General features: G+C 42.5%; 1 protein-coding gene across 1 annotated transcript in view; it reads left to right on the top strand.

The window, feature by feature from the left end:
- nbr1b (NBR1 autophagy cargo receptor b) overlaps positions 1-14,288 on the top strand; it is a 39,789-nt gene that overhangs the window by 19,204 nt on the left and 6,297 nt on the right. The window contains 9 exon segments of the mRNA XM_063904442.1: positions 1,092-1,167; positions 1,427-1,537; positions 3,743-3,919; positions 4,276-4,538; positions 4,541-4,571; positions 5,453-5,648; positions 7,079-7,315; positions 8,005-8,090; positions 9,337-9,409. Of these exon segments, the coding sequence (XP_063760512.1) occupies positions 1,092-1,167; positions 1,427-1,537; positions 3,743-3,919; positions 4,276-4,538; positions 4,541-4,571; positions 5,453-5,648; positions 7,079-7,315; positions 8,005-8,090; positions 9,337-9,409 (1,250 nt within the window).

Genomic DNA, 14,288 nt, shown 5'->3' with positions numbered 1-14,288 from the left:
GGATGCTGCGGTACCATCTGCCAGACGGCAGCAGACAGATCAGAGTCTTGCTGGGGTGATGGGGGTCCTTTAATATCCTACCGGCCTTCTTCCTACACCGCTGGGTGTAGAGGTCCTCCATGGATGGCAGCTCCATCCTGGTGATGTGCTGAGCAGTTTTCACCACCCTCTGTAGAGTCTTACAGTTGAGGGCGGTGCAACTGCCATACCAGGCGGTGATGCAGCCAGTCCAAGTACAAGTCCTGCATTCTGCTTTTTAATCAAGTAAAAGCACTGATGTATTTTCAGTTAAATAGACTTAAAGTGCCAAAAATCTAATACTCATTATGTAGAATGTTCCCTTTCAGGATAATTTAATTGATGAAGCTGGGTAGAAATAATGTTAACTACCTAAAATACCCTGGGGCAGAGGTGGTAGAAGTACTCAGATCTTGTACTTGAGTAAAAGTAAAAGTACTCAGATCTTGTACTTGAGTAAAAGTAGAAGTACTCAGATCTTGTACTTGAGTAAAAGTAGAAGTACTCAGATCTTGTACTTGAGTAAAGTAGAAGTACCAGAGTGTAGGAATACTCTGTCAGTCCTGCATTCTAAATGTTCCTCCAGTGAAAGTAGAAAGTACTCTCATCTAAATGTACTTAAAGTAGCGACAGTAAAAGTAGTCATTGTTTGATTGGTCCATTTCAGAATAATATCTCTGATATGTTTTATAATGATTGATCATTAAAGTGTTCTCAGAGCTGGTAAAGGTGCAGCTAGTTTGAATGGCTTTGAATACTGCAGGGCATTTACCTCTCCGTCGTAAAGGGGTAGAAGTGCAAGTAGCAGAAAATGGAGGATGTTTTTGCTTAGAAACAATTGTACAAAAAGTAGAATTTGACAAAAGCTAACACATTCTCACATTGAAGAATCTGACTTGATAAATGACTTAAAGGTCCAGTGATCTGTGGTCTGTCACACTCACAAAAGGCTGGAATCCTGACTTTTTATATGTAGTACACTGTAGGTCAAACTCCTAAAACTCTGCCTCCTACATTTCCCATAATGCAGCTCAGGGTGTTTGACTAGCTCTCTGTTGTTGCTGGTCTCTCAGGATCTGCTGTCTTTCGAGCTGTTGGACATCAACATCGTGCAGGAGCTGGAGAGTGTCCCCAACAACACGCCCGCTGGTAAGAGGACTTCATGTGTGTCCACTGGTTGGTGTTTGGTCAAAGAAGTGTGTTGAAAGCTGATATTAATACTGTTTGAATCAACTATACAGACATATATCGTCGTGGTCAAAACAAACGCAATCCTCTACTGATGTGTATATATAGTGTTTTTGGCTGAAGCTCTTACTGTGATTATGAATGGTAATAAATCAGTGCTACACTGCCGGTGCCTGGCTGATGAACAGACTTCAGTCTCTGATGTCTTTTATCCGTTCAGACATGACCCCATGCATGTCCCCTCTGCCTCAAGATGGCCACCTGCAGGACAAAAGCAGTCCCTCTCTGGGTCTCATCCACGAAGAGACGGAAGTCATCAATAGCATTATGGGTAAAGGAGTTTTCTATTCATCATCATAATAATAATTACTTGGATTTACAAAGCACCTTTCAAAAACCAAAGGACGCTTTACAAAAGCATGAGGGGCCCTGGGGGTGGGGGACTAAAAGGGAAACAGTCACACAACACGGACAAGAAAATAAGAGTATAAAAAACAGAAGTAAACAAAGGCTGGTCAGGAAAATGTAGAGGACGGAGTTACAGAGGCTGAAAACCTTGACAAACAGATGTCAGCAGTCCTGATTACAAGGTGGAGGGAGTTCCAGAGAGTGGTCGCTGCAACGCTGAAAGCTCTGTTTGGTGCGGAGGGTACAGACCTGTATCAGAAGACCACAGCTGTCAGGAGGGGTCGGGGTGTAGGTGTGCAGGAGGTCGATCAGGTATGAAGGGACTTATGCATGGAGGGATTTGTAGGTGAGGGGGAGGAGTTTGTAGAGGATGCGGTACTTGACTGAGACGGAGGGTAGGGGTGATGTGCTGCTAGGGCTTAGTGTGGGTGAGAACCCTAGCAGCAGAGTCCTGCTTGTCCTGGAGTCGGTCCAGGGCGGTGTTGGTTGCCCTGAACAGGACTCCATCGCAGTAGTCCAGACTGCGGGGATGAAGGCGTGCATTAGGGTCTCTGCTTGGGGAGTCAGGGCTGTAGTCTGGATATGATTTAAAGGTGGGAGAGGGCAGATTTTGTAATGGACCAGATGTGGGATCTGAATGAGATGGTGGACTCCAGAATAACATCAAGGTTGCGAGCGTCAGAGAAAGGGTGGATGGTGCATCCAGCAACAACTAGGGAGGAGATCTCCAACCTTCCAGAGTAGTGCTTTCGGGGCCACAACTATGAGCTTGGTCTTGTTGCTGTTGAGTTTGAGGTTATTAGACATCCAGGTTTTAATGTCGCAGAAGCAGTTGACTAGTGAAAGGGGAGGGAGCTGAGTCAATGGGTGGGTGCTGATTTAGAATTGGGTGTCGTCGGCATAGGAATGAAAATTGAGACCATGTTGGCAGATGATATGACCAAGTAAGCATGTAGATGGTAAAGAGAAGAGGGACAAGCACTGAGCCTTGTGGCATGCCTTGGTTGACTGAGGCTGGAGGAGAGCTAGAGTTCCTGATGGTGACAAACTGACCTGTTGGAGAGGTATGAGTGTAACCAGGATAAAGCTGTACTAGTTAGGCCAAGGTAACTGGATAGGCGGTTGAGCAGTATTGTATGGGAGATGGTGTCGGAAGCTGCAGAGATGTCTAGGAGGATGAGGATACTGATATTCATATTTGTTCAAGGTTCTTGGTGGATCATTGAGCAACACATTCAGAGCTTTAAATGTATGTGAACTGTCCAAATGAACATAATTACTTATTGTTAACGCAAAGAAAAAGACAAATATCCCCTGACCAACATCTGCTTGGTCATGAAACAACAGACTGATTTCAGAAACATCACCAAGCGCTATCTATGGTTATCAATTCTCTTTGGAGTCCAGTACTCTAGCAACTGGCCAAAGTTAAAAATAAGTTGTAGAAGTGATGTACTGAAGCAATTTTACGAATACAAATCATATAATTTAGTTATTGTCTTGATGCTAGTGGCCTAGCCTAAAGCTTTACATAGACCACAGTAATACTGTGGTGCAGTGAAAGGCTCTCTGAACAAAAGCACAGGTGGTTTTCCATTGGATTTTAGAATGTTGCAGAGAATAAGTTATTTGACAAACAAATGTTTATAGTAGGTGTTTTGTTCAGCAGTATAATCTCCTCATATTTACACCATTTTCATAATATTTAAAGTGCAATTTAAATCCAATCAACAGAAGGCAAATTCACGTCAACACCACTAAGCTAAAGGCTGCTAATGTTAGCAGTCCTATTTAGTCAGTTGTTAGCAACTGCTGTTTTTAGGACAAGTAAAAGCTTCAGACATTCACCAGTGGGGTATTTACAGATTCATTTTATGTTGTAGAGCAAAATGTTAGGTTATATTCACAGGAGTCTAACCAAAAAACTCTTGACTTTGAAACTACAGGACCCGAAAACACTTTCCAGGTTAAAGACTCCATTGTCTGTCTGTATTTTATGGAGCGATGCAGAAAATAAACAGATGAAATTAAGTCATTGAGGGCATCCTTTCACCCCAGAATAAATGCTTTTTTTTCAAATGGATGCTAAAATGCCCAAATAACATTTGTCCAACTTCCTGTGACTCAGATGTCCCTCATGGGGCGGGATCCGGAGCAGAGGGGGGAGGAGTCCCGGCTCAGGAGGAAGGGGAGGATGACATCAGCGGGACTCAGTTTGTTTGTGAGACTGTGATTCGCTCAATGACCCTTGAGGAGGCCCCAGACCACGCCCTTCTGAGAGGGCCCCGCCAGGGGACCGGTAAAGGTCAGTCAGCTGGGGCGACTCATCTGAAGCTTGCTTTTAATTTGTCCTCAGATTTCCTTCCAGTCTTTTATTTCATATTTTTTATCAAAGTAAGAGCAGTGAAAAAACAATCAATGTATCAACCTATTCTTTTATACTTCTTGTTTATTGACTTAGTTTGTCCAAACATGTAATATAAACTCATGTGTATACATTTTATTTAATATTTTGTATATATATAAAAAATATTGTATATGAGGACATTATTTATTATATTATATATAAATTACATTTGGAAATCGTTCTATGTGTTTGCTTGTAAATAAGAGAAGTATCACAGTTCAGGATCTAACAGTGGACTTCCTGTTTGCCCCCAGTGGTGCGTCCTGCTGCTCAGGGCGGCTCCTCCTCCTCCTCTTCCTCCTCCTCCTCCTCCTCCTCCTCCTCCTCTTGTGTGAAGAGTAAAGCAATGAGGACAGAGGAGAGCGAAGACTGCAGCCCCAGCACCTCTAACCTCATAGCCCCCGCCACACTGAAGGCTTCCCTCCCTCCCCCTATCAAAGCCTCGCTGCCTGCTCCCCTGGTTGTGGCACCGGCTCCAGGACCGAGCTCTGCACCGACCCCGCTCCTTGCCCTGCCCGGGCCTCCACCCTGCAGGAGCACACAGCCACAGGTAAACTCCACCTGACATCATATCACAACACTTCAGGATTTCAATTAGCAGTGTCTTCATTAGTCCAACAGAGGGGACGTGAAGGATTCTCTGAACAAAAGGATGTTAAAATAAGTTTAAGTAAGATAATAAGTTATTTGACAGAAAACGTTTATGGTACTTCCATGTTTTGTTCAGCAGTATAATAGTTTACCTTGTTACAGCAAAAGTGAAGAGGCAAATATTAATTAAGAGGCATGCAAGAAATATAAGAGATAGAAATGACACAAATTAAAATGTACAAAAGTACTCATCAGCAATAAGTACAATAACATTATTTATTTTTTAAAGTAGAATACGTGTAGCAGGTAGAAGTGTAAGGTAGCATTAGTGAAAGTAAACGTTCATTGCAGAAGTGTGGACTCGATCTAAAATCTAAAATACTTGCAAATCATCTGTAGCTATAAGTTATAATCAGTGGTGGAAAGTAACTAAAGTACATTTACTCAACTAAGGGAAGGTAGGGTGCGTTTATTTATATAGCACATTTTCAGACACAGAGGCAATTCAAGTGCTTTACATCAACATTAACACACAATAGTTCAGAGAGAAGACAAAACTAGTTAAATAATTTCTGGGTTAGCAGCTGTAGAAATAAATGTTTTCAGCCTCAACTTAAAGTGAGTAGGGGGATCTTTAAGGATGACAACACTGGTTGTCATCCTTAAAGATCCCCTCACTCAAAAAAAGTCCCAGAAATGCCTTCTCAGTGAATCATGGATGGATTTTAAAGGATGCCCCCCTCGTAGCCACCCTGTGGTTTTGGTCCTGTAAGTCCAAGCTGTCTTTAGTTTTTTGATCACATGGTCTGTGACTGATCAGTTCGGTTGACCCCAAAATAGCCGAAGCTGCGGAGGCCGACATGGAGTCCAGGGTGAAGGAGAGAGAGAAGGGGTCGGAGGAGGGGAAGGAGAAAGAAGGAGAGGAGAAGAGAGAGGGGAGGAGGAGCCGGTCCTCCTCTACCTCCTCAGAGGATTACATCATCATCCTCCCAGACTGCTTCGACACCAGTCGGCCGCTAGGGGAGTCCATGTACAGGTACGAGACACCACCTGTCCCTCTGCACTTCAGAAAACAGGAAAGTATGTCAGCAGTAAGGCTCACGAAAAATCTGGAAACCTAGTTCAACCCAAACCCCCTACCATAAATATTTTGTGGACCACGTTTACAAGAGATACTAGTTTTTTAAATCTGTGATAAATCATGCTTAATCACAGATTGTTTTGTGATTAACTTGATTAACATTTTATTTTTACTAATTGACAAAAAACGTGTTAATATAAGAACCATGTTGTTTACCTTTAAATTACATATTGATTGGTATTGTCTTCATTACACCGATATTACAATGTAATTACACCCATATTACACATTAAAACAGTCCTATTACAGCCACCTGTATGACACCCATATTACTTCCTTATTGCACCCATAGATGAGAGTAACACCTACTCCACTTCCTGGCGAAATTACGGCTCGCCTACTTTTGGGAGAAAGCATTCGCTGTCATTTGAATTGCGGTCAATACAGATTCTGAAGTTTTCTGCAATCACGTCAAAAAATCAAGATTACGGCGCCATTTTTATCTACAAAAAGTCCAATTATGATGGTCAGACAGGCAAACTATTAAAAATGTAATTGGAGATCAATAATCTGTCAATTTATAGTTTAATTTAAATCAATAGGGAACTATGAGAGAAACACGTATGACACTCCCTGGCGAAAGTACGGCCCCTCCCACTTTCTGGTGAAAATACTGCATCAGAGCGAAGCGGAAAATAATAGTTTGTAATGACTTAAAGCTGCTGAGTCGTATATTGCACCTCAAACAACAGAGTTACGGTTGCTTTACTTCCTCTACAGAAAAAGGAGTAAAAGAAAGGATGTAATTCAGAAATCACAGTTTCAGTGTCAGCCTGCTGCCTGCCACTGGTTCACCGGCAGACCCACCGGACATCCATCCCCTATTTATTTTAATTAATCTCTAAATCGACACAGATCATCCATCCCCATTGACATTTTTTTGTAATTTGTCTGTCTGACCATCATAATAGGGCTTATTGTAGATAGAAAAAAGCGCGGTTATCTGAATTTGTTTGATGTCATTGCCGAAAACTTCAGAATCTGTATTTACCGCCATTCAAATGACAGCGAATGTTTCCCCCAAAAAGTGGGCGTGGCTGTTATTTTGCCCTGGTTTGAGGCATGTGTTACTCTCATCTATAGTACTGCGTTATTACACCTATATCATACGCATATCACACTGGCCTTACACCCCTATTATAAATGAACAACCCCTATTACATTGTAATGACACAGTATTACACCTATTAACACATGGCCAAATGGCTGTGTCTCCCAGGATAGGCGACACATTTAAGGGCTAAGATGTTATCTTAGTAGACCAGGACCTCCAGGGGTCACTCCGGGCTGCACGTTGTCATATTCTGTACAATTCTTCATTGCAGTTCAGCTTTGTCTCAGCCTGGTGACATCCCAGCCAAGACCCCCACAGACCCAGAAACTCCATCGCCCGACCAACCAGGCGCCCCCAACCCCGAGGGGGAGATGGATGAGGCAGATGAGGCCGCGGCGGCGTTAGTGTCGGGCAACAGCAGCGCCAACGACATGCTCTGCACGTCCCAGACGCTGGACGACGAGCCGCTGACGCCTGAAGTGGTGGCCCTGACCACCGTCACCCCGAGGTCAGTCTGAAGGGCGGGATACAAATACAGCTGCCTCATGTACTGCACACCTTCAGCTGCAGACTTCTGGAACAGCATTTGGAAAAGGCGGAGGACATGCTTTACTTTTAATTGCCTAGTTCTCTCATGTCCAACTATGGCATTGAGTGTCAGATGTAGCATTGAAAACGGGACCTAAATCTAGAAAACATTGAAATAAGTTCCATAGATAAACCACAGTGATTGAGAGTTATTTTATATTATTTTGATATTTTTAGGATTCTTTTAATGGCAGGCTTTTCTTAGAAAAACCTAAGACCAGGCTGTTTAAGTGACATTTTACTGAGGTATTACGGTAAAATCACTGAACCTATTTGAGGGATGAAATTAATTCCCCCGAAATATATTTTGGTTTTTAGAAACCTGAAAAGGCAGCATGGTTATTCACTGTAAAAGTGTAGTGCTGAGGTCTGCTGTAACAAGCACTAATGTTTGCCATTATTGTTGACTTTGTGGTTAAAGAAGTCCTAATTTAACATATCGGTTTGCTGATATGTGCATTGTTTTGTTTTCCATGTTCGAGTTCAGCTTTAGTTTGAAAATGTGCAGCATTTCTTTTTTTTCTTTGTGGGAACATTTTTTAAGGGTGACTTGGAATTTGTTGCACTGTTTATAACCCTTTGAAATATCTTGCTCTCGATGCGGTGCAGTCCAGATAGCGGTGGAGAGACAGATGTAGAGCCTGCTGCTGCTGAGGGAGAAGCGGATGGCTCTGAACTGTACCGAACTGAGGGCGGTAAGCGAATCCCTCTATCATGATGAAATAACAAGAAGGATGTGCCTTGTTCCTCAGGAATTTAAGATATATTTGAAACCCAGGTGAGGAACCTGCCCCAGGCTACAGTCCGGATACACAGCCAAACCTTTTTCTGACCAAAAGAGACAGACCTAGTGAGGTCATGTTGGTCCAGCATTCAGCGAGCGTATTTCTTTCCAATGGTTTGGACTTTCAGATCATTTGCAGGTGCCTTTAGCAGGTTAAAAAGATAGATACAGATATTAATGCCACATGGAGCTCAATAAACTGTGGTCTGAACCCTTTTTTCATATGTTTGGCTCACCTGGTCTTTTTTGGGTAAAAATGCTATTAACACATGACCCCTGTGCTGCATAATCAAGTAATATACATGTTTTATACACAACAAGCTAAGCTATCAGCATATATAGGCTACAGGGATGTGACATGGATGTACAAATAGTAATGAGACCATAAGTACAAAAGAAAAAACAAGATGGAAATGTTATCACTCAGAAATGTATTCATATCCCACAGTGAAAAGTAGTCTACACGTCTCTAGACATCACAGAATAGTTCTTTCAAGTCTTGCTGACCATGGGGGAAAAAGAAAATATTTCAAAATCAACATGTATCTACAATATTTGCAACAAAAAAAAAGCCATTGCTCTTTTATGTAAAGAAGGTTAGTTTTGCCATTCTCATTTTCTGTCAGAAACTAGCCAGAGGGCCCCAGTACACTGCCTACACCTCCAGTGATTGGCCTCCATGGTCAGCCTACAAAAAAAAAGAATGATGAAGGTGTGGCGCTGGGCTATATCGTGCAATTGAAAGTGAAACTTAAGCTCGCTCTTCCTGAGATATTCCCGCCAGTGCTGAAAACCTTTTTCTGGCTGCGGGTTCGAATAATGGGGTTAATTAATATTAAACGGCCAACAAAATTAGTCTTTTCTTTCATTTTCCTATACTCATCCAACGTCTCACAGAAGGCTGTCAGTCCCAGCCCCGGCTTCAAATGGATACATCAAGTAGAGTTCTACAGTGAGCTCGCATAATTGCTTTGTGAACCAAATCCAATGTACGGCCTGGTTGTTCACAATCACAGGTGTTAACAGGTCCTGCACCTAGTCAGCTCTGAGCACGTCCTTATTCCCGCTGATCCCGAAAAGATGTGGTAGATGTGGAGAGATGTGCTGTAAATGAGGATGCTTCATTTGTGATAACATGGGGTTTTGTTGTGCCACAGCATCCGGTCCTGAACAGACTGATGATAATGAAGCTACTGGAGACACAGGGGAGGACAACCCTGAGGACCCCAGGTCTCACACACACACACACACACACACACACACACACACACACAAACATACATTCAAACTCAAACTCAAGCCAGCATATATACTAAGTATCAGCAATTTAAATAATGCTGGTTGCATCAAGGCCCCGGGCTTACATGAATTCATTTCAGTAGGTCAGAAGATGTATTTGAATAAAGTCTTTGTCAGAATAGTTGTTTTAGAAGCTTGGTCACTGGTAATGACTAGTTGGTATAAAATTCCCATTGAGTTCAGCTGTAAACAAATCATCCTTCCTATGATGAACACTAGTTTATAGGAGGATCCCCCTGATACCCCTTTTCCACCAAAGCAGATCCGGGGCCGGTTTGGAACTGGTACCCGATTGCGACCTCTCAAAATTGGTTTAACTCGGCCATATTTGCACAACCACCAAAAATATACATATATTGGGATATATGCATCAGGGGACCAGTCAAACAATGAATTATTCAGTGGCGGTTTCACAGCAATTTTACTGGGGGGGCCACGCTAGAGCCAGTTCTTTTATGAGAGGGGCACAATAAACGTTGGTCAAAAAAGACAAAGACAGTAGAAAGTAATGGCATACAATAAACCTAAAAACAGTAATCTGAACTTAAATGTACAGTTCTTTGTTTCGTTGTTACTTTTTTTATTTACAGTACTTGTTTTAGTTACTGTTAAAGAATTTGCTGCAATACTGAATATAATGTGTTCAATCTCTACTGTACATCCGACTTGAACTCTTCTCTTATTTTAGATTACAGCAACAATATCCTGAGTTTTTTTTAATGATTTTTAGTCTCTCAACGTCTAGGCTTGAATCTTACTGGAAGTAAAAAGGGAACAGCCTGCTCTCGTCAGTCGGCCAGTGGTGGTGTGCTGCTCTAATGGGTCCAACTGGAATGAGTTACATAAGTTTGTAATATTATAAACTTTTTTTTTTGGAGGGGAGCCACAGGGGGGTCCCGGGTCAGCATAACGAGGGCACTGGTCCCTGTTGCCCCCCCTCCTTAGAACCACCCCTGGAATTAATACTTTTAAGCGACAAATGGCGTAAGGAGATGTCATTAGTACTGATCTGGGCGATTTAGCCTAAAATTTAAATATATTTAGGCTACATTACGATACAGGATACACACTGTATATTGAAGGCATTAACTGAGCTGATCATGTCAACCACAGTTTTGTCTTTCCCTTGTACCTCCAAGTTCAGCTCATTCAACATGTTTGTAATGTCTGTTAAAAACGGCAGATCTAAGAGCCACTCCTCGTCATCAAGACGTCTGTATTCCGCAAGGTTAGTGCCATGCAGAAATTCATTTATCTCCGGTAGAAGCACTCGAAATCTCTGGAGAAAATTGCCCCTACTCAGCCATCTTACGTCGGTGTGTAGAGTTGAGAGGTCAATGTGAACACAGTCGGCATCCTCCAGATATGCACGAAACAGCTGTCTTTGAAAGGTCTTGCCCGAATAGAACAGGCAACTTTAAGTGACACATCCATGACCTCTTTCATGTTCAGCATTTTTGCACAGTGCATTCTGGTGTATGATGCAGTGATAACTAAGACAGTCAGGGAATGCGTCATCCTCTCTGCATTTTGAGATGAAGCCATTACAACGTCCTACCATCGCAGGCACACCATCCGTTTTGATGGAACTCAACTTAGACATGGGGAGTTTAGTTTTGTCAACAAAGTTTTTGAATGTCCGGAAAATGTCGCCCCGAGTGTGTTCCTTTATTGGCAGAATAGTCAGTATTTCCTCTTTCGCCGTCATGTCTCTGAACACCATCCTTATAAAAACACACAACTGCGCTGTATCACTCATGTCAGTGGACTTGTCTAGTTGGAGTGAGAAACACTCGCAGTCTTCTATTTCCTTTATGAGCTGCTGGGTCAAATCCTCAGCCATGACCTCACAGCGACGTGTGACTGTTCTCCGTGATAACTGAACAGCCTTGATAGCGTTTATTATTTCTGTTTTGTTTTTGTAATCGAAACAAGGCGTCTTCTGCTTCTACAAAGGCTTCTTTCACCATCTCTCCATCTTTAAATGATTTTTTATGTTTTATTATAGCGTTAGAATTGGAGGATGAAACCCTCTTTATTGTCACATACAGTGGGGCAAAAAAGTATTTAGTCAGCCACCAATTGTGCAAGTTCTCCCATTTAAAAAGATGAGAGATGCCTGTAATTTTTATCATAGGTATACCTCAACTATGAGAGACAAAATGAGAAAAAAAAATCCAGGAAATCACATTGTAGGATTTTTTATGAATTAATTGGTAAATTCCTCGGTAAAATAAGTATTTGGTCACCTACAAACAAGCAAGATTTCTGGCTCTCACAGACCTGTAACTTCTTCTTTAAGAGGCTCCTCTGTCCTCCACTCGTTACCTGTATTAATGGCACCTTTTTGAACTCGTTATCAGTATAAAAGACACCTGTCCACAACCTCAAACAGTCATACTCCAAACTCCACTATGGCCAAGACCAAAGAGCTGTCAAAGGAGACCAGAGACAAAATTGTAGACCTGCACCAGGCTGGGAAAACTGAATCTGCAATAGGTAAGCAGCTTGGTGTGACGAAATCAACTGTGGGAGCAATTATTAGAAAATGGAAGACATACAAGACCACTGCTAATCTCCCTCGATCTGGGGCTCCACGCAAGATCTCACCCCGTGGGGTCAAAATGATCACAAGAACGGTGAGCAAAAATCCCAGAACCACACGGGGGGACCTAGTGAATGACCTGCAGAGAGCTGGGACCAAAGTAACAGAGGCTACCATCAGTAACACACTACGCCGCCAGGGACTTAAATCCTGCAGTTCCAGACGTGTCCCCCTGCTTAAGCCAGTACATGTCCAGGCCCGTCTGAAGTTTGCTAGAGGGCATTTGGATGATCCAGAAGAGGATTGGGAGAATGTCATATGGTCAGATGAAACCAAAATAGAACTTTTTGGTAAAAACTCAACTCGTCGTGTTTGGAGGAGAAAGAATGCAGAGTTGCATCCAAAGAACACCATACCTACTGTGAAGCATGGGGGTGGAAACATCATGCTTTGGGGCTGTTTTTCTGCAAAGGGACCAGGACGACTGATCCGTGTAAAGGAAAGAATGAATGGGGCCATGTATCGTGAGATTTTGAGTGAAAACCTCCTTCCATCAGCAAGGGCACTGAAGATGAAGCGTGGCTGGGTCTTTCAGCATGACAATGATCCCAAACACACCGCCAGGGCAACGAAGGAGTGGCTTCTTAAGAAGCATTTCAAGGTCCTGGAGTGGCCTAGCCAGTCTCCAGATCTCAACCCCATAGAAAATCTTTGGAGGGAGTTGAAAGTCTGTGTTGCCCAGCGACAGCCCCAAAACATCACTGCTTTAGAGGAGATCTGCATGGAGGAATGGGCCAAAATACCAGCAACAGTGTGTGGAAACCTTCTGAAGACTTACAGAAAACGTTTGACCTCTGTCATTGCCAACAAAGGGTATATAACAAAGTATTGAGATGAACTTTTGTTATTGACCAAATACTTATTTTCCACAATCATTTGAAAATTAATTCATTAAAAATCCTACAATGTGATTTCCTGGATTTTTTTTCTCATTTTGTCTCTCATAGTTGAGGTATACCTATGATGAAAATGACAGGCATCTCTCATCTTTTTAAATGGGAGAACTTGCACAATTGGTGGCTGACTAAATACTTTTTTGCCCCACTGTACATGCACACAGCAGAGCACACACAGTGAAATTGGTCCTCTGCATTTAACCCATCCTAGTACTAGGAGCAGTGGGCAGCTATTGTGCAGCGCCCGGGGAGCAATGGGGAGGGGGGATTGGAGGTGTCCGGTGCCTTGCTCAAGGGCACCACAGCAGGGCCTAGGAGGTGAACTGGGACCTCTCCAAGTAGCAGTCCACTTTCCATATTTCAAGTCTGTTCGGGGACTTGAATCGGCGACCCTACGATTCCCAGTCCAAGCCCCTACTGACTGAGCCACTGCTGGACTGCGTGACTCACTCGTAAAGATGCTTCGGTGGCTGCCTTTGCGGTGGATGTCGGCTTTAAGAAAAGTGACTGCTGTCGAGCTAATTGTGATTGAAGTTCCCTCACCTTTCTCTTTCTCAACTCACTACTCGGAGGGAAGTCGCTGTCGTATGTCTTATGAACACTCCAATAATGCCTCTCCATGTTACCTTTCTTTGGCAGGGTGACGCTTGCTTTACAAATAAGTCTCTAACGTAATTTGAGTTTTCGTGGCACTTGAATGATTTTCTATCGCTTTGCATTCTGGGTTAACAGGCTGTTTTGTTTTTTTGTTCTGGATTTTTTGTTATTATAAATGACTCGCAATCTACCAGCTTTGCCCTTTCGGTCTACCACTCGACTGCGATCGACGTACTGGGCACCTCTGATATAAAGTATATCACAATATTTTGAAGTCCCACTCTATATAACACCAGTATGATGATTTTTGTATTAAGGCTATTTATCCATGCGTAACTGCACCACTCCTATTTATCTGTATCAAATATAAGATTTAAAGAATAGTTACATTAAACTTGCATTATTTACATCTTATGATATTGAGATATTGTACACACATCTTTTCAAATATCCAAACCTTTCCATGACTTTTCAAGGTGGCATTTTCAATGACCATTTCCTTACAAACTAGCTCAAGGAAAGTGAAAAGCAACTAACTACCTGCTGAGCCGCTGAATACACACTCCTGCATGGTTATGCCCAAAAATATTATTACAATAATTTGGACATAGGCATCAAGATCATTACGATTATTCATTAAAGGTGCCATAGAATGGAAAACTGTATTTACCTTGGCATAGTTGAATAAGGAGAGTTCGGTACATTGAGCTGA

The sequence above is a fragment of the Eleginops maclovinus genome, chromosome 16, assembly GCF_036324505.1.
Source record: "Eleginops maclovinus isolate JMC-PN-2008 ecotype Puerto Natales chromosome 16, JC_Emac_rtc_rv5, whole genome shotgun sequence".
Taxonomy (NCBI): Eukaryota; Metazoa; Chordata; class Actinopteri; order Perciformes; family Eleginopidae; genus Eleginops; species Eleginops maclovinus.
This window is presented reverse-complemented; position numbering and strand designations above follow the sequence as displayed.